This window comes from Electrophorus electricus, chromosome 22 (genome assembly GCF_041902795.1).
Source record: "Electrophorus electricus isolate QZ-2024a chromosome 22, ASM4190279v1, whole genome shotgun sequence".
In the NCBI taxonomy this organism is placed as follows: domain Eukaryota; kingdom Metazoa; phylum Chordata; class Actinopteri; order Gymnotiformes; family Gymnotidae; genus Electrophorus; species Electrophorus electricus.
Window position 1 is genome coordinate 18,096,589 of NC_137518.1, and position 18,683 is coordinate 18,115,271.

General features: G+C 45.8%; 4 protein-coding genes and 1 long non-coding RNA gene across 5 annotated transcripts; 2 read left to right on the top strand and 3 right to left on the bottom strand.

Moving 5' to 3' along the window:
- Positions 1-225: 225 nt before the first annotated feature.
- Positions 226-6,158, bottom strand: tmem240b (transmembrane protein 240b). The gene is made up of 4 exons (XM_027018781.3): positions 5,301-6,158; positions 4,900-5,006; positions 3,148-3,350; positions 226-1,259 (listed from the first exon to the last, which is right to left on the bottom strand). Exons 1-4 carry the CDS (start codon positions 5,334-5,336, stop codon positions 1,105-1,107), a joined length of 501 nt encoding a protein of 166 aa, XP_026874582.1. The 5' UTR covers positions 5,337-6,158; the 3' UTR covers positions 226-1,104.
- Positions 6,159-6,459: 301 nt separating this feature from the next.
- On the bottom strand, positions 6,460-11,634 carry ssu72 (SSU72 homolog, RNA polymerase II CTD phosphatase). The gene is made up of 5 exons (XM_027018796.3): positions 11,368-11,634; positions 10,480-10,623; positions 8,084-8,223; positions 7,712-7,830; positions 6,460-7,437 (listed from the first exon to the last, which is right to left on the bottom strand). Exons 1-5 carry the CDS (start codon positions 11,445-11,447, stop codon positions 7,336-7,338), a joined length of 585 nt encoding a protein of 194 aa, XP_026874597.1. The 5' UTR covers positions 11,448-11,634; the 3' UTR covers positions 6,460-7,335.
- A 482-nt stretch (positions 11,635-12,116) lies between these two features.
- On the top strand, positions 12,117-13,751 carry LOC145653090 (uncharacterized). The gene is made up of 3 exons (XR_014119403.1): positions 12,117-12,195; positions 13,277-13,429; positions 13,630-13,751. It is a non-coding gene; the product is annotated as an uncharacterized LOC145653090 (long non-coding RNA).
- On the bottom strand, positions 12,189-15,999 carry fndc10 (fibronectin type III domain containing 10). The gene is made up of 2 exons (XM_027018784.3): positions 14,545-15,999; positions 12,189-14,339 (listed from the first exon to the last, which is right to left on the bottom strand). The coding sequence occupies exon 2, from the start codon at positions 14,183-14,185 to the stop codon at positions 13,178-13,180; it is 1,008 nt and encodes a 335-aa protein (XP_026874585.1). The 5' UTR covers positions 14,186-14,339; positions 14,545-15,999; the 3' UTR covers positions 12,189-13,177.
- Positions 16,000-16,695: 696 nt separating this feature from the next.
- ora4 (olfactory receptor class A related 4) lies at positions 16,696-18,262 on the top strand. The gene is made up of 2 exons (XM_027018779.3): positions 16,696-16,817; positions 17,327-18,262. The coding sequence occupies exons 1-2, from the start codon at positions 16,731-16,733 to the stop codon at positions 18,260-18,262; spliced, it is 1,023 nt and encodes a 340-aa protein (XP_026874580.2). The 5' UTR covers positions 16,696-16,730.
- Positions 18,263-18,683: the final 421 nt, after the last annotated feature.

The window sequence follows — 18,683 nt, forward strand, 5'->3', positions numbered from 1 at the left end:
ACCCTACTGAGTTGTTTTATCACTGACAAAGTAAAACAAATTCCTTACAAAAAAAAAAAAAAACCTTGACCTTTATGTTAATATTCAGTTCTGAGATCTGGTTTTTCCTTTAATATCCTAAAGCACAGAACTGTATGGAAAGAAAAGAACTGATCCTAGATGAACACTTACACTGTAAATCGTGAGTAGTTTAAAAGGAAACGGAAAAGCACACATGGGTTCGGCGCAGTTCCACTCAATCACCTTTTATTCAAACAGACGCACATCGGCACGAGAACATTTGGATATTCGAGGACTAAAGAGGAAGACTGACAAACATCTCCTTTCCAGCTTTAAACTAGTGTCACACTTTTTTTTTTAAATGCACATTAGTATCCCACAATACACACAATTTTACCAAATAAAACACTCATCTCCATATACAACGTATCCATTTACAATCACAAATCTAGGAAGTCCCTGCCTGTGCTGATGTCTCATTAAAATATTCTGGCTCTGCACCAATATTCTAGAATTGCACCATAGTACTAAGGTTTCATGGACATGCTGGTTTTTCCTAAAATATACACAAAACTTCTCATACACAAATTGACTAGTTTTTTAACAAAAATATGTACACATCGAACCCCTGCTGTACAAAACTAACACGCCTGACAAACTTGTAAAAACAGACATTAGCAAGCAAAATAAACATCTAACCTCAGTGTTAATATCTCAGGCAGGAAGAAAGTGCAAAGGTGGCCTCTGTTTGCTGTCTGAAGGAGGGGCTGGATGTTTAGACGGGTCCCAGACACCCCCCACCAAAAACAAAAACCCAGAGTCTGTGCTTCCAGTCCTGCTATTGGTGAAATACTCCATCCTTTGCTCCAAGGTTATGTATGTGTGAGAAAATATTCACTGTTGTGGGGTGTGTGCGTTAAGGTTCTCTCAGGTGCCCATTGTGGTGTCTGTGTAATGGTCTGCGCGGGTGGTGCTGTATGGGTGCGCGGGTGATGGTCTGCGCGGGTGGTGCTGTATGGGTGCGCGGGTGATGGTCTGCGCGGGTGGTGCTGTATGGGTGCGCGGGTGATGGTCTGCGCGGGTGGTGCTGTATGGGTGCGCGGGTTATGGTCTGCGCGGGTGCCCGTTGTGGTAGTGCTTCTGTTTGATGTGAACTACGTTGTTGTCTCCTGCGTCATCGTGTCTGCGTAGCTGCAAGTGTCTTCGCAGCTCTCGCACGCTGCACACGCGCGTCACCCACTTCCACGCTCGCCACGCATCTGTGGAGAGACAGCCAGTCACACAGGAACAGTGAGTGTGTGTGTGTGTGTGTGTGAGAGACACGAGACAACTCTTTTCCCCAGAGCAGGCAGAGCACAGGGACAGGGCATGTAGCCGTGTGCCCAGTGCCAAAGGAGATGTCACTACTGACTACGTAGCAGCACAAAGATGGAGAGAAAAGGCTTCTTAGTCAATAAACTGCATATTAATAATTTAATATAATAAATATGAAATGATTTTATAAAGAGCATTATGCATTATTCATTGTTAGCAATAATCATTAAACAAATACTTAATAGCCTAACAGACTTATACAAGGGGAAAAAATGCTTTCTGCAAGAATCAGAATCTGAACCAGTAGCCTACATGTGACTTTCCTACAACTGCAGAGGCTCAATTCCTGAAATCATCAAACTTTTAGGATCACCTTAGCTGTTCTAAAAAGGGGTCAACGTGACACCATTCTACAGCCTCCTGCAGATCTCCATCTTACAATGATTTTGAAAAAGTTATCCAACTGTACTTTATTAATTCCTTTATTTGGGAAGCTCAGGACACGCACGTGTGTATGTGTGTTCCTCACATGAGAGTTTATAATTCATAAGTGGATCAGTATCAGTGAACGCGGGTGTGATTGAAGATGACTTGTTTGCCTGCGGGAAGCAGGGAGTTAAACGGAGGTACGGGGGGCACATGTGAGCGGATGGACTATGAGAATAAAAGGGAAGACGGAGGATGGGACAACTGCGCCCCCCTGTGCAGCTCAGTCAAAATATTAAAAGCCCATTTGATAGCGCAGCTAGCACAAGATATTAGTAATATCAAGGTCAGGGGTCCGATTCCCAGCGAGCACGAATGCTGTCAAATATATAAGAGTGTCTGCCAATTGGTGTAAATGTGAAGGATATGTGGGAGAGGAGTGTATGGCATGACAAAAGAATGTAAGACCACCAATGTTAGAAATTCTGAAGAAGATGTAGAGAATGTGTACATAAAGTTAACTTCTCCACGTCCTGCAATGTGTTTCACTAATCCAACATAATCCCAGACATTACAGTGCAATAATCCTGGTAAAGTTATGGCACGTGGCATTTAAGCGTGTGTGTACTTAAATCCCCCTGCCTTTTCCACTCAGTCTCTCACTCCTCGTTCTCCTCCTTCCAACACTCTCACCCTCTCCAGCGCTCCTAGCTGCTTTTGGGACAGGCCGTTTGCGGTTTAAGGAGACAGAGCGGAACTGCAACGCATTTCCTCCTTGACCAAAATACCACAATGCCCAAATCCGTGGTTACATGGAAAGCTACCAGTGCTTCAGAAAAATACTTTCGCTGCCAGACGCTAAGGCCACTGATACTCGGTTCAGGGTTTCATGGCCATCAGTTCACTGCTGACACGTGATACTACAAATGACTAGATGTGGGAAGATGCACCTGTTTCTCTTACACCCCGCAATACACAGCAGTATAGTAGGCCTGGACTTGTTAAAGGGACTTGTGCAGCTACACCAGTGCATTACTGTAATCATTCACTTTACTGTGTTGCATATTTTGTGAAAAAAGTCTTGCTTTGTGTGTGAGTGAAACTTGTTTTTCTGGAGTCCTCACTGAGCTGGGTACAGGTTACTATTATTCAGGAGAATACCTAATTAATCAGTGGGTCTTGCCGTTTAATCAACTAATCAAGAGTGATCCTGTCGGGCTGGAATGAAAACATTCTTGCTGATAAAACTGGATATGCCCGTGCTACAGTGTGAGAGAACCGACTACATGCACTCACACACAAAACTCAACACTCAATATTGAGCACATTCTAACCACAAAGGAGGGCCCACAGGTAGCTTTAGAGGCTAAAATTATCAAATGAGCCAATTAGATAAAATCAGCTCACCCTGCTGTCGTCGACTTCTCCAGACACGCAGGAGGCGCTGAAGGACACCGTCGAGCCACAGAAGGGCCCAGCTGATGCAGAAGCCCAGTAGTAGCCCCAAAACCAGATCCATCTCTTGTTTAGTCACACTACTGCCCCCTGCTGGCCCATCGCGGTCCGGGGAGCTGGAGCCTTCGTACGGGATCACATACTGCAGGCTGTGCCTTGATAGGGCAGCAAGAGGGGGCGTGGAAGAGTGAGTGAGTGATTGACACATCAAACCGTATTGTCAAGGTCATGCTGCTGAAGGTAAAGGAGACACGATGAAGTAAGAGTTGACCTGTCAGTAACATCAGAGGGTAGAGCCACACAGCAAGAGCAGCAATCAGGAGTACGAGATGATGCTTAATGTGAACACAATCGTTACAACATAATTAAACTATTCACCCCAACTGTGAGCTAAACAGTACAACTCCTCAATTGTACGTTTATGAGCAATGTAGACATAGGCCAACGCCTTCTGGCATTTTGATATTAAAAATACACAACCACTGGTTTGTGAGCTGTTTCTATGAAATTTACAAGGGCCACGAGCCTCTGGGTGTCTGCTGTGTTAGATTACATGTCCTTACATCACACCATGTACATTACTTAAACATCTGCAGGTCACATAGCATCCTGTCACATGAGCGGTTCAGTAGTGATGCAGACAGGCCTGGTTCTACTCATCCCAGACATTAAAGAAGAGGAGAAGAATTTTTTAAAGCAGACTTTGAGATTCCTTAAATGCTGCAGTTCAAAAGTGAACCTGGGGCTGTCCCCTCCATGTCCTGCTGTGTAAGAAGGTAAACCACAATAAGTCTTGTTAGAACAGAGTGAGCACTGAGCAGAAAAAGGAGTGCCAGACAACCATTGTACTGGTAGCAGATCTGACAGCGTGTACTGGTACTAAATCCGAGGACCACTGTACTGATACCAGAGCTGAGAAGCACTGGACTAGTCGTGGAACATGTGGAAACATCATAGCAATGAAAGCTGGAATCTTACAAGCAGCCAGCATGCTGTATAAATGCCTGTGTTTTTGGCTTCCTTTCTTGCAGAGATCCAGTGTCATATGGCAAGATATGTTATAGCATTGAAATGGAGAGGTTCTCTCGCATGTGTCCACCCGCTCAGGCTTTATATCTTAAATGCATTATTGTCGTCAGAAACAGATCCGCTCCCACACACACCTCTCTCCGACTGAAGAACACAAGCGCGCACATCAGGCGGCCTGGAGGAATGTGCGTGGGAGTAAAACAGTTCTCTCGCTGCAAAGCTGCGCCGACGAAAATGCCACGACGCACCACGCGCTGTGTAGCCTGGCTCTCCCCACAGGCATCTGCTGCCGCGCGCCCGTGAAACTGCAGTAGGATGCCTTCTCCGTATAGCGCGCGGCTAAGGCAAAATGGCCTACGCTTCTCACTGCTAGTGTTGCGAAGAGCGAGGACAATGATTCGCGCCCAGACTCAAACTGACACTAAAAGCCTTAAATCCTAAGAAACAGCGCCCCAACCGGACCAGAAGCTCGCCGCGATTACGGGGAGCGCACACTGTGCGTTGTGTCAGAGACGCTGTCATGACCCGAAAGCTTTTGGCATTGCAGACCTGCAGGTTAAAAAATATAAAAAGTAATAGACAGACGGACAGAGACAGATGGAGAGTTGCGCAGTCTAAGGCATTCCGGTATTCGCTGTCGTTTCCGTTACAGTCCACGCGCTCGGAAGTTTTTACCTGCCGCAGCTGCAGTGGCACACGCGGTCCGCCCCCCGCACGTGTGGAAGGATGTAGTTGTGAAAGCGGTCCAACAGCGCGTTCATGTCCAACCAACACGCTATCGCCTGGAAAGAACCACGGCAGTGAGCTCAGGCAAAGCACACGGCATCTCCAACAGCAGAGCTCTGGGGGCTGTCTAAAGACAAGTTTGTAATAATGCTGAACGTGTGAGATGTGTTTTAAAACGTCTGTCCAGTGATCGGCTGACGCTCAGAGGAAGTTAAGAGGCGCTCCGGGTTTTTGAGGGTGGCACACATTGGCCGAGTTACATAATTCCCGACCTGACACTAAATATGTCCCAAATATACAGTGAGGTTTTTTTTTACAGGGAGTGAAAGGGTGTGAACAGATCTTCTTACCATCACCAAAGCAGCGCCAATAACCATAAAGATCATTCTCTTTAATCACAGTCCATCAAGCAAAAGTTTCAAACTTGCCAAGCTTTCATCGTTCGCGTCGTGCCGCTGGGGCCACAAAACCAGGAGACAGTGAGGTTTGGGCGGTCATACACGCTGCCTCGCCGCCGCTTCTCTCGGTGGCATCCAATTCCGTTGTCTTCCGCCTTTTTCGATGACACACACCTGCGGCTCCGGTGGCTGGACTGTCGATGCGCCGGTATCACGGGTTGTCAGCGCAGCAGAGGGACATCAAGGAGAGCAGCCAGGGAGTCCTTGCGCGGAGCCGCGGCCACCCTGTACATTTCTCTGCGCTTCGAGGCGAAAGACGCTCGAAAAGGCAAATGTGGCGTTGCGCATCGTCTGTCCATTACAACTTGTCGAATAAACGTGCTATTACAAAATAACGTCGTTATTCACAAACTATCAGTTTACTTAATCAATCTTAGCGGCCGTTTGATTTCAAACACCGTGTAGTCTACACCAAATTCATGCACAACGGTTTTCGCGGCATCTGGAACCTCCCACCCTGCTTTTCCAGCAAGACGGGGCGCAAATGCCGTCTCTCAAATTAAAGTCTGGCAGCGTATCTTCGCTCAGTAGCAACGCGGAAATCCGACCTCTCGCTGCTAGAAAACACGGTTTCTTTAATTGGTGAGTCAGATGCGCGGGCTCGAGCTACATCTGCACCCATAAATGCGAGCAAGCACATGCGCCACTGAGAGGCGCAGGTTTTTTTTTAAGGGGGCACTGAAACTGATCTTAATTGCAGTAATCCTGTATCCGGGCCGCACGTTGCATCTCAAATTCTCCCTCTGCACCAGTACACACCAGCCCGCAAATGAAGACTGCGCGCGACAGCCAGCCCATTATCTTAATTGGGAACTCCTGCGTCACGGAGCAAACGGTCACCTCGAGCGAGGCTGTCACCTGAAACGGACACGAGAGAAGTCCGATGTACTTCACCAGACCTCCATTCCGAACGTTTACCATTAATCTCCTAGATCCGCTTGGTTTATGATTACACGACAGTGATGGCCACCGTCATTAAAAGCTCAGTAAACACAAAAGATGAGACTGGAGAAATTCAAAGCCTTAGTAATTAAGAGACAAACCGGATTCGTTGCATTTCCTTGAGATTTATTTCGTAGTTTTACCATAATATTTACACAAAGAGTTTCAGGCACTCTGGACTCGCAGTGTCCTTTTGCTTACAATTATACAGGTTTTCAATTTACAAAAAGGAGGAAAAAAAACAAAACAAACAAACCTAACATATCCTGAATAGTTTCCAAGTCAAATATTGTTTAAATAACTACAAACAGAAATTACAAAGAGACTATCAAACTCAGTCTGCCATAGTTCATCAGACTTATTCAAGTAAAAACAGTTTCCCCACTCAGTCTCTCTCACATTCACACAAACTGTTTGCCATCTTCACCATAAACTATGCAATCAGCATATTTATTATTATGCATACTTATAACAATAGAAGAACCCCCAAAACACAACCATGTATTCTGCATTGGCTGCTTTCGCGTGTGTGTGTGTGTGTGTGTGTGTGTGTGTGTATATATATATATATATATATATATATATATATATATATATATAAATAAAAATATAAACAAATCATTATAAATATATGGAGGGGGTGAGGCAGTGGTTCTGTTCTAGTGTGAGATAACTGATGCAGGGAGAGGGGTGGGCAAAAAGAATTACATGGTTTGTGATAAAACAGAAACCATCCCTCCATCAACCAATCTGTGCATACTCAATCATCACTGAATACCTGTGGGTGCGTGTGAGGTCAACCTATTCATGCAAACTGTTTGCAGTGAGTGTGTGCAGCAGCAGATCAGAATGCCATCAGTATGAGAGTAAAATGGCATCATTTCTTCTCAGTAAGGGCTTTTGTGTGTCAGTATGAGAGTACGTCTACCATTTGTGTTCAGTGGGGTTTTGGTGTGTGTGCGCATGGTTGTGAATTTAACACTGATCAGTAGAAGCAGACCGTGTGGAGAAAAGGGCGACTGCTTTTCTCCTCAAATTCCTGCAGCAGCTCATCAATCTCATTCTCCATGTCATCAGTGTGCTGGATCTGAGACAATGACACACACACACACGACAGAAAAGGCAGCGGAAAGAGAGAAGAGTTGGAAAGAGTAAGTTTCCAGAGCATACACAGTTCCAGTGCTTGTGTGTGTACGTGGGCATGCGCGTGTACAAACTCCCCAAGCCAAAAGCTGCAGTGCTCGAAGCTCTTAGCGTGTTGCCGGACACAGCTGTTTGCCATCACAGCAGCGGCACTGAGACAAACCTGTGATTGAGGGACACACTCTGGACTGTGTGTGCATTCTAGATAAAGCACTTACACACTGGCACAGCTCACAGATGAGGAAGGCTCCAAGCGTGGCCTCCTCGTGGTTGTCCTGGATGTCCACATTGATGACGTGCACCGGCTGGTAGGTCTCCTGCTCGCGGGAGTTCAGTTCTGCACATATGTGTGCACACATACAATCAGCTGTTCTTTCACACTAAATCTGCGCTCCAACAAGGACTCACAGGCTAGAGTTTTACAACTCCATTCATGACTCGGCTGGAAAAATTTAGAACTCTTGCAATAACTCAAATTCAAGAACTCAAGCAGATATAGATGTTCTAGAATGATTAAAAGCAGAAAAGACACAACACTGGACGTCTGAGCATCGAGCCCTGCATCTGCAGGGGAGATCAGACGTGCTCACCTTCCAGCACCTGGTCGTAGACCCGCTCCTCGCAGGTGATGACGAGGTCGAACTGGTCTTTGCAGCTCTGGAAGCGCTCAGGCCTCGTCTTTATGCGCTTGTTCCGCTCCAGCATGTGCAGGATCCCGTTCTGTGTGTATCTGCGCAGTAGTGTCAAGGGAAGCACCACATACAGGGACACGCAATGTACACACATTTGTACACAGAGCACTGAAAAGTGTCTCAAAACAGCAGCTGAAGCACATCTGCATCATTTGTGTGGAAACAAATAATGCTAGAATGGCTTACTGCAGTTTGACTTGAACAATGAATTACATATGGGATGTTTAAATCACATAATAAATTGAAGGTGGTAGGAGGTTGGAGAACGGAGACAGAATTTAACTGGATGAGGCAACTGATGTGCTCCAGTTTGATTTCACTGAAACTGCTTGTGCAAAAACTGAATTTGTATTAAAAGGGTGTGGAAGTATCCAATTTCATATTCAACCGAGGAAAGTTTTGCTGTTTGTCTTAAAATGGTTGAGGCAGAGGTTTAGCCAGGCAAGGGTGGTGGTCCAGGATCTGTGAGAAATAGCTTCTGCCCAGAGCTTTAACCAACCTGACTCACGTGACCTCAGCCGACTGAGCCCAAAAGCAGTGTCAAATTCCAGAACTTGTGCGCCCCAAGTGGTCAAAATGTGACATCGTCAAAAAAAAAAGTAATGCGTAGCTGTGGGCTTGAGTGCTACTCACACTAAATACTGATGAAGTGAGTCACTGTCCTTAAACCATCCAAAAATGACTAGACGTTATAATGTAGCAGCTTGAATAAACTTGACATTCTCTCATTACCCAACCAAACGATCAAATATAAGAATATTTAATTATACAAGTAATAAATATTTTTATGTGCTCAATCTCACTTACAAATTAACAGCCAGGATCTATAGATCTTTTCCACTCCAAAAGATGCTTTCGAGGACGGAAGCTACGGTCCCTTCCTTTAGCCTGCCAGCAGACTTGAGCTTCTCATTTGCATTATTTGTTGGGTAAAATCTTTATCTACTTCAAGTTGGATCTTCCCTCCAAAACTTGCTTAAATGTTCAGGATATTTTTGAAAGAGAAATTATTAAATTAAAAATAACTTCACATTGACTGCAATAAATTTCAGTTCTCATATAATCTTAAATTAACGAGATGTTCAAATTTAACTGCATATACGTAAAATAATCTATCACAATGGACAGAGGATGGGTAACTGCAGACCTCTAGTGGTGAACTGCAGTATTTGCAGGCTTTTGGACCGACACCATTCAAACTAGGTCCGACCCACCTGGGAGCTCTGCCATCCACAGGCTGGAACAGCTCACATTCTAATCGGAGCTGAAACATGTACATCTAGACAAGACCCCCCCCCCCCCCCCCGTGGAGAAAAGAAGCGCATTATACTGGCCGGCTATTTACCCAAGCTTAAATACAAAACTATAGAAAAAAAAATTCTTTCATCATTCCTTGGCGATTCAATTTAATGAGGCTGTCTTAATACCACAGAGGTGTACATTGTTTCTGGTCAACCTCACCAGCCCCAGTGCACGCACACCACTCTGCTCAATAGTTCCTCTCATCCAGTCTGTTCAGCCAGTGGGGGGCGCAGACCTGGGCTATGTTTCAACATTAAATGACATTCCTCCAACCTCGCCAGAGCCTCCTGTTGAAAAGGACACGAACTTCAGTAGAAAAAAAAAGTGTAAAATAACATTCAATCTGTATGTCAAGTGTTTCATTTTGTACTTTTTTTTTTTTTTTTTGCTTCATTCCAGCCAGTGGAGAAACTCCCAAGCAGACATATGTCTGCACAAGCAACAAATATCTCAGCTGGCAACTTTTTCAATGCAGTATTTTATCAGATTTTTTTTTCTCTGCGTGTGAAACCCATGGCCTTTCCACAAGACAAACTCTTGAGGATTTCCATTTATTGGGGACTAGAAGTTTAGGGAGGTTGACAGTACAGCAGTACAGGCTGGGTGGAGACTGGGCGAGGAGGAGCTCCATGCACCTCAGAACCAGACTGGTGCCACTTCATTATCACTGATATGCAACCTGTTTACAGAACACTAGTCTAAATACCACTGATGGCTAGCAGGGCAAGCATTAAAAACCTGCCACTCCAGTCAAGCATGAGATCATGTCTTGAGAGGGGAAAAAAATTCAAATTTTGAAATCCCACCTTCTTCAGAACTAGTTCACCTCATAAAAAAGACGCTCATCTGTCACCTACACACACCGTTCATACCGCCAGGAAAAAGGTGTTAAGAAATAATGTTGATGGGGCGAGAGTGTATGTGTAAAAATTGGGCAGTGTAAAGGTCCTAGTGTGTGTGTGTGTGTGTGTGTGCACGTGCCCTCGGGATACAGTTCCTTGTCTTTTCGGACCAGGTCGCTGTACATCTGTTCGTAAGTGGTTTTGAAGTCGTACACATTAGGCTTGTCTGGAGCTGGCCCGGGGAGTTTCACGTGGGTCCCGGTTCCAAACGATCGCACGTCAAAACCACGCTTACTGCAGAAAACAGAAACAGTTAACAACTGAAATGCAACCAACATGTGGACAAGCTCATGGACATAAGAGACATGAGCGGTAAACACCTGCTTTGAGAAAGACCCCCTGATCTACAATCACTTACCTGGTCGATCTTCCACTAGTTTAACAAGAGAACAAGAGTGTGTGTGCGCTAATGATGTTTACCAATTTGTGTAAAAATGTGTCACATAGCAGTCAACTGACCTATAGTCTTCCCTCAGTTAATGTTTTAGTTTACAATGTATGATTTAGCATACGGTAAACTCTAAACGTGGACTCCTTTAACGTTGCCCTGTCGTTTTAATGCTCCGTGTCCAAGTTCTCCACTTCACTCTGACCAGCTTCGCACTAACGCCGTTTCCGGTAAAAAATGTTGAAAGCCGGGAGACAAAAAGCTCCGAGTGCTTCCGGCTTGGGTCAGTAAAACAGCCCGTAAACGCCGCGACGGTATAATCTGAGGCGCACATTTGGCCGCTGCTGCTGCTATTTTAATGATTTCTCAAGCTTTTCCCTCCACTTTGAGCTTCCACTCTGGACGACTTGAACATTCATGTCAACCGAGTCAGAAACACCGTGTCGTAAAATGTGCGGCCGGCTGCTGTCGTTCACCTCAGCTCGACGACCGCTACATGTATGTTACACGTGTGTTCTGTCCGGTACATGTATGTTACACGTGTTTTCGCTCCGCTGCATGTATTTGACGTGTTTTCTCTCCGTCGTTACCTGAGGATGTTGTGCGCTTCCATGCTGCGGTTCTGGTTACTCGAGCACACGACCGCTACCCGAAGCGGGTGGCTAGGCATTACGTTTCTCTCGAAATTACCAATCGAAATGTGAAGCTGTTTTAACGGCGTCACTTAAGAAAATCTGCCTACACGGCCGTCCAAACGCGAGACTACACGACAGAACAGTTTCTGAAATAATGCAAGTGTCGCACAGAGAGACGGCGCGCGCACCCGCCTCGCCCTGCTGTGGAGAACAGAGCAAAATGGCGGCGCGAGGTATTTGCGGCGTGATGTCACGCGGGGGCGGGGCCTAGACGGGGCGGGGGCCTCGCGTCATCCAAACAGCTGTTTGCCGCGCATGCGCTGCCGGGTTACGCAGGACCGGGGTGAATAACCCGAGTGAATGTTAAATGTTAAATGTCAGCTTTTCACTGCTGACGATCATCAAACATTACCTGTTATGAGAGATGTAATACTGTGAATAACTACGCGGTGGGGGCTACGATGTCTCTGAATACTTTCACACACAAACGCGCACATTTTAAATACATTAATCCTTTATTAGTTGACACAGGAGGTTTTGCGTAATGGAGGGGGAAAAAAGCACAGTATTCAAATGACTTCACCAGTTCGCATGTCCTCCTTAAAGTGAATAATATTACTAACTCTAAAACAGCTGAGAGAAAGTAAAGGCATATAATTAATTATTGTCTCCACCACAAGGATCTGAGAACGGTATGCGTTACCGTGAAGTCCTCGTTAATAAAACAGCATCGGTCCATTAGCGGGGAAAGCAGCGACATCCTTCGAATGCCTCCTCTGTCCTGTAAGGAACAGCTCACTTCTGAAAATGCTAGCTAGCGTTACTAAAGGTAGCCTAAATCAACGGTAATGACAACAGCCTAGCGATAGCTTGGCATTAGCTTATATTCAATTGAAATTAATTTTAGCTCGTTCTCACTAGCTTTCATTCGTTGTCATAGCCACGAAAGCTCTTCCTTTAAATTTGTATTAGCACAGTCTGATCCGATGTCCATCCATTACCTTCTGTTATTACTGATTAACAGACTATATTTATTCAACAATATACGTAAAGCCTTTTGTATAACATGTTCCTACAACTATGCGACTAAACATATTTCCCTAAGTTTGTGTGCACAGTTCAATGGTAAACTTATTTCCAGGAAATCAACAGAGGTCAGTTCGCACAGTCACAGTTAGGGGGCGCAACAGCTTATTAGTATGGTTATGTAGGCCTATGCGAGTGTGTAGATTACAGTTTAAGTAAAGGTTCCATTCAGGCACGAGACGCTGAGGGCGCTCAGGGGTGGTTCCTTCTTTACCTGGTCAGATCTGTGTTTTGCACACATGATCTATAATCATTTACTGAAACGGAAGTACCACGGAAGTTCAAAACTGAAACGTGTGTGTGTTTCTTTATACAGAAAACTATTCTTTTTGGAATGCGGTTTATGAGAATACCTTTCCTGAATACCTCATCACTGTAACAATGACTAATAGATTGTTACAGGCCAACACAGTTTTAGGTGTGTACGTGTCTGCCATTGGGTGTGTGTGTGTGTGTGTGTGTGTGTGTGTGTGTGTGTGTGAGTGAGTAGAGTGTGTGGGGTGTTAAGAGTGCTGGAGTTCTGTGAGCACGCATGTGTGGGAGAGTGAGAGTGTCAGCAGTCTATTTTGTAACTGTTGTGTGAATGCTGTTAAATGTGAGTGTTTTTTAGGTTGTGCAGTGTGTGTTTGGTTCACATAGAGTTAGGAGTTGTGAATGTGCGTTTCTGAGAGTGGAGGGTTCAGAGGTGTGTGTTTTGTGAGCGATGAGAGTGCTGCGCTGTAAGTGTGTGTTGTATGGACGGACTCATTATGTTCTCCGTGATGTATGCCACCAACAGGCAAATGATGACCAGCATCACGCAGATGGCACCTCCCACCGTTGTCATGGCAATTACGATGTCCTGCATCCCAGTGGGAGAGACGGTAAACTCCAGGCACAAGCCTGGCGTGTCCTGGCCGGCTGGCAGGGCCAGGGGCTGCAGGCAGATGCGGTAGGGCACGTTCTCATGGAGTTCTGTCAGTAGGTAGTCCCTGCAGCTGCGGCCCAGCTGTACGCCTGCACACTCGAACTGCGTGTAGCTCCCATTCCACCAGCAGCTCAATCTAAAGCCCCCCGCGTGCTCTTGCACCGGCACTCTGCGGCTCTTCTGGGGGGTGGCTAAAAATCCTCCCTCCCGATCTGTCGTTGCAGTCTCTTTCAGGGTTTCTGGGGTTGTCGATGGGACAGCCAGGGTCCCTGGGGTTTGCCCTGAACCAAGCTGTGCACCATGCCATGCTGGATAAGTCCACTGCACGAGCACGCTGCCGTTGGAGAGAAGGTTGGCCACCAGTAGGCCACCAGATGAACTCACCTGTCGGCAGGTGCTGCTGGGACAGGTGAAGTGGGGTAAGGCACGACGGAAACAGAGGTGGCCCTCCTCCCCCTGGTCCAGGATGCGGTAAGCACACAGACTCCCTGCCTCTGCTCCCAGAGTACCTACAGTGCTGCTTAGGTAGCTGTTCCTGCCCCAGTGCCTTGGCTCATGGCTGGCATCCCTGCTTTTGCTGAGTAGTGACATTGCCTGGGTGTAAGAGTTATGACCGGTCCCTCCTATACCTCTGAGCTCGCCGCCTGCGCGCTGCGACCAAGAGGGATCTCGCGTGTGACTGACGTCGCGGGTCCGGCCAGGCAGTCCGGAGCTCGCGCTGCTGAAGTACAGCAGCAGCGCGAAACAGGGGATAAGAAGCGATCGCCATAGGCGTGACATTTCACGCTCTCGTGGGCCTTCTGTGTTCAGCAATGGCAGACAGCGCGCTCACATTCAGAGGAATAGGGAGACAAGCGCGCTCTCATCCACGCCGGGAAGCTACTGCAACGCGTCGGATTCCACCGCGACACACACAGCGCAGCGGACTTAGAGCCTGCACACGGAAAAATAATAACAAGGCTAAAGTAAAGCGAACGTTTCTGGTTTCTTTATGACAGTTTTAAAGCGAACGCTTGAGGAGAGACCTCGATAGCCCAGTCGAGAAGTCAAGTCAATCACGATATTTTCTTATTTTATGCAATTTTTTTTAACAGTCCGTCTTTTTTGCATGCATGAACTTTGTTAAATATACTGCTTACCATGACAAGCTAGATACCATTTTAAAATCCTCATCTTCATTTGGCCGCCTGATAACCGTCGTAAAGAATGTGTAGCTCCGCTTCTGCGCGTGTATGTGCGCGCGCATAGTCGCGCGTCACTGAGTGTTTGTAAGCGCGGATCACCAGCATGACATCCTCCGTTCACTCACCTGTATTCACGAATCGCTTTGCGCTGTTTCTCCTCTGGTCTACATTAGCCCTTAGTAATGTATGGCTGCTGCAACAAATATATTTAATATTTCTGGTTCCAGTATAGTAGAAACGGGATGCATTTTTTTTTTTACAAAACCAAAATTTTCTAATAAACAATTTGTATATTTTTAGAAGTCACCAATACGATGCTATTTGTGTGCATGTGCGTCAGAGAGTTGTGACTCGTCCAAGTAGTACAAGAAAGGATATTAACGATGATGAATGAAACTGCTGCTGTTTCAGATTTTATAGGTTATGGATAGCTATTAAAATAGTTATTGCAATTAAAAATATAAGACTTTTAATATCAAGCAAGCCGTTTAGAAATAAAGTAACAAAACCTTCAAATTGATACTAAATAATATAAAAAAAAGGAGCAGGATGCCCCTGAGAGCAGCACTGATGAAGTGTCAGTGCATTGCTTTTAGGACATTCCTACGTTATAACAAAATGTGTTTCTTATATATCTACATATACAATTATTTTTTGACAAACATGAAAATCAGGTTTCCTCCATATCTTTAGTACTGCCAAATCATATAAAAATACTGTTCCTAAGGATTTCTGATTACATATTAGATCTTTTTACTGGAATTTAATAATTTACTGTGGTATCGCCAGGTTATTTATTCCATGGCCGTTCATGCGATGCTGTTTGCGTGCATGTGCGTCAGAGAGTTGTGACTCGTCCATGTAGTACAAGAAAGCACATTAACGATGATGAATGAAACTGCTGCTGTTTCTGTTTTTGTAGGTTATGGATAGCTATTAAAATATTGCAATTACAAATACAATAAGTAAGCAAATCAAGTAAGCAGTTTAGAAATAAACTAACAAAACCTTCACACTGATATTAAATAATGAAATAAACATTATCCCATATTCCGTAATCAAATAAATGACTGACCCAAACAAATAGGCAGTTTTGTCTGAGTAGAACTGAGTGAATCAGCACTGTTCTTAACGATGGGGGGGAAAAGCATGTTGGTCTAACAAGACCCAGGGGTAACCATCACCTCTCCCACACACACAAAGACACACAAGCAAACACACATAGGACATCAACTTAAATTATTTTGGCCAATAATACTGGCAATCAATACCACCACCCTCAGAGAAGCAGTTTAATAACACTCATGCATTCATTATCTTGTTCAACCTTGTGTCCTAAACCCTCAAATCCACAGGTGATCTACCTTCCCTGGATTACAGTGGATCCTTAGGCAGTTCCAAACAATCAATACGACTGCAGGGAACGGTGAGGATTCAGGGTCCTCAGCACTGCAATTCGGACTTTTCCTTCTCCCCTGCACACCTGCCTCAGCTCACAGGTTCAGAGGATTATGAGCTGAATCATGTGACTGAAAGCAGTGGGAGGAGATGACGACAACGACGATCACGATTTTACTTATATTATCACTTTACAAAGTAGGAATATAGTAAAAGCCCAGGGAAAAAACTTAAAAGTGTACATGAACACATACACACATACAAACATCAACATCACTCAAAAAAAAAAGACACATTTCAGCAGAAAGCTATAGACAGAAGAGTTACGACCAACCAGATGAGTTTGGGGAGAACAAAAAAAGAATGCGAGAGAGAATGCACGTGAGTGTATTTAGTTGGGACTAATAAGTGAGATTGCTAAAAACAAAACTAAAAACAACAGTATAATGTCCCACCATTTGTATGATGCTCTTAGAGTTATGACCCATTGGGGAATGCAATTCAGGCAGTTGCATAGCAACTGATACCAGAATTAAATTGCCCCTAAAGATTATGGTGGTCAGCACTGCTGGTGCTGACTGGGCTGGTACAGTGTGTGTGTGTGTGTGTGTATGTGTGAGTATAAAGGCAAAGTTGATGCAGTAGAGGACATTACTAGGAGGTCCCAGGCTGTGACACACACACACACACAGGATAAAGAGAAGATGTGTGGGACCGTGGAAGACGGGTGATGAGAGGAAAGGATGGCACAGGTGCTCCCAGTAGATGCCATCTTGTTCGGGATTCTGGTCTTCTCAGGTATACTGGGAAACATTCTGGTCATCTTTGCGGTAAGAGGGGAGAATGAGAGTGATTGCTACACACAAACTGCACCATATCCTGGACCTTTTTAACATCTGAAACAAGGCTTAGTCTGTGTGTGGACAATCTGCCCACATATGACAGGAGAGCTACTCAAATTTAAGAGAGAAATTCTAGCTACCGCTCATTTACTTTATTACCTTCCTAATGCCATTTTGCAGTTTGCTTAGCTTTGCTGTTGGACAGTGCAAGGTGTGGGCACTGTTAGTCAACACTGATCATCTAATACTGATTTCAGGTCAGTTCTGAGTTTAGTAGGTTTATGAGCTATGAATGTAGTTTATTGGCTTTGATTTGGTTTTGATAGGTTCATTTTCTTTCATCGTATATCAAAATTGTAAATCTAAATCCCAGCAACAACAACAAAACCCTCCAAATCTAGTCCTTAAAATATATAACTGGTAAAATATTAACATCCTTTCTTTTGCTTTGATCCATCTTTTAATTTTTTTTCACCTCTCGCTCTTCCGCCCTTCAGGTTTGCCAGTCGGCTCTCAATCACCCCTCTCATCACCTAGCGCCCTCTGACATCATCCTGCTCAACCTCTGCCTGGCAAACCTGCTGACCTCCTTGTTCCGTATCGTCCCTATCTTCATCTCGGACCTGGGTCTGAACGTGTCTCTGGAGGTCACCTGGTGCCGCCTCTTCATGCTCCTGTGGGTCTGGTGGCGGGCGGTGGGCTGCTGGACCACGCTCACCCTCAGCGCCTTCCACTATGCCACCCTGAGGCGCCGGCGCGCCATTGCAGGGCCGCTGGCCCAGCGGAGGAACCGCCGGCGAGTGTGGGTGGTGCTGGCACTCGTGTGGGGGGCCAACCTTGCCTTCTCTGTGCCAGCCCTCATCTACACGACGCACGTGCATGGCAATGCCACCACGGTGCTGATGGTGATCAGCTGTACCACACGGCCGCTGCTGGGTTGCATGTGGGAGTTCCCTACGCGTGAGCAGGGCTCAGCATTCGCCTTTACTTCCCTGGTGCTTAACGAGGTCCTACCCCTGCTGCTGATGGTGAGCACCAACCTGGCCACCCTGCGCACCCTGGTCAAGCATATCCGCACCGTCACGGCTGGCGGCGACACGGCAGGAGCTCAAGTGAGCAGTGAGAGGAAGGCGGGTCATGTGATCGTGGCGCTCGTAACGCTGTTTGTGGTGAGCTGGGTCATGCAGGTCGCCGCGGTGACTTACTACAACTACGACGGCGGCGTGCACACAGAGGGCCTTCTGACAGTCTCGCAGTTCTCCGCCTCGCTATTCGTGGGCTTCAGCCCCTTGGTGGTGGCGCTGGGGCACAGCAAGCTGCGCCAGAGGATCGTGGGCATGGTGCAGGCGCTGAGACGCAACTGCTGCAATGCCATGAGCGAGCAGAAGAGGGAGCCAGAGATCAGCTTTTGCACAAGCAGCAAACTCACCTAAAACAAGCAAACACACACAATAGGTGTCTGATCCTATTACTGGACATCAACAGGTAATCTTGCACTGTAAGCAAACCTATAAAGGATTTCCAAGGTCCTAATCTTACAACTGCATGATAACAGGAAGGTTGGTTAATGGGAGCAGGACTGGTATGACCCTAAAGGTCAAAGGACCAGGAGTGCATCACACCTGACATACAGGCAGAAAAGCAACAGAGAACCCCATGAGAGATGTGGAGCATTCTCCTTCCGTACTTCACTTTGACATAATCGGTCTCACTAACCACAATGTTTGTAAAGATATTGTAATACATTGGTGAAGAATCTGTTCTTGGGTCTCCTTTTTTCACTCTTCTCATCCAACATTCATAGCCATCTTACATTTAGGCCAAATATTACACAATGTTTTACACATTTGGGTC

What these genes read in the sequence shown, in the direction of transcription:
- tmem240b (XM_027018781.3), bottom strand. Translation starts at nt 5,336, where the DNA reads ATGATCTTTATGGTTATTGGCGCTGCTTTGGTGATG. An exon ending in TGCCACTGCAGCTGCGGCAG is followed by an intron (nt 3,351 to 4,899) that starts GTAAAAACTTCC and finishes TGCCCTATCAAG; the next exon opens with GCACAGCCTGCAGTATGTGA. An exon ending in GAGAAGTCGACGACAGCAGG is followed by an intron (nt 1,260 to 3,147) that starts GTGAGCTGATTT and finishes GTCTCTCCACAG; the next exon opens with ATGCGTGGCGAGCGTGGAAG.
- ssu72 (XM_027018796.3), bottom strand. Translation starts at nt 11,447, where the DNA reads ATGCCTAGCCACCCGCTTCGGGTAGCGGTCGTGTGCTCGAGTAACCAG. An exon ending in GAAGCGCACAACATCCTCAG is followed by an intron (nt 10,624 to 11,367) that starts GTAACGACGGAG and finishes TGTTTTCTGCAG; the next exon opens with TAAGCGTGGTTTTGACGTGC. An exon ending in CTACGACCAGGTGCTGGAAG is followed by an intron (nt 7,831 to 8,083) that starts GTGAGCACGTCT and finishes ACATATGTGCAG; the next exon opens with AACTGAACTCCCGCGAGCAG.
- fndc10 (XM_027018784.3), bottom strand. Translation starts at nt 14,185, where the DNA reads ATGTCACGCCTATGGCGATCGCTTCTTATCCCCTGTTTCGCGCTGCTG.
- ora4 (XM_027018779.3), top strand. Translation starts at nt 16,731, where the DNA reads ATGGCACAGGTGCTCCCAGTAGATGCCATCTTGTTCGGGATTCTGGTC. An exon ending in ACATTCTGGTCATCTTTGCG is followed by an intron (nt 16,818 to 17,326) that starts GTAAGAGGGGAG and finishes TCCGCCCTTCAG; the next exon opens with GTTTGCCAGTCGGCTCTCAA.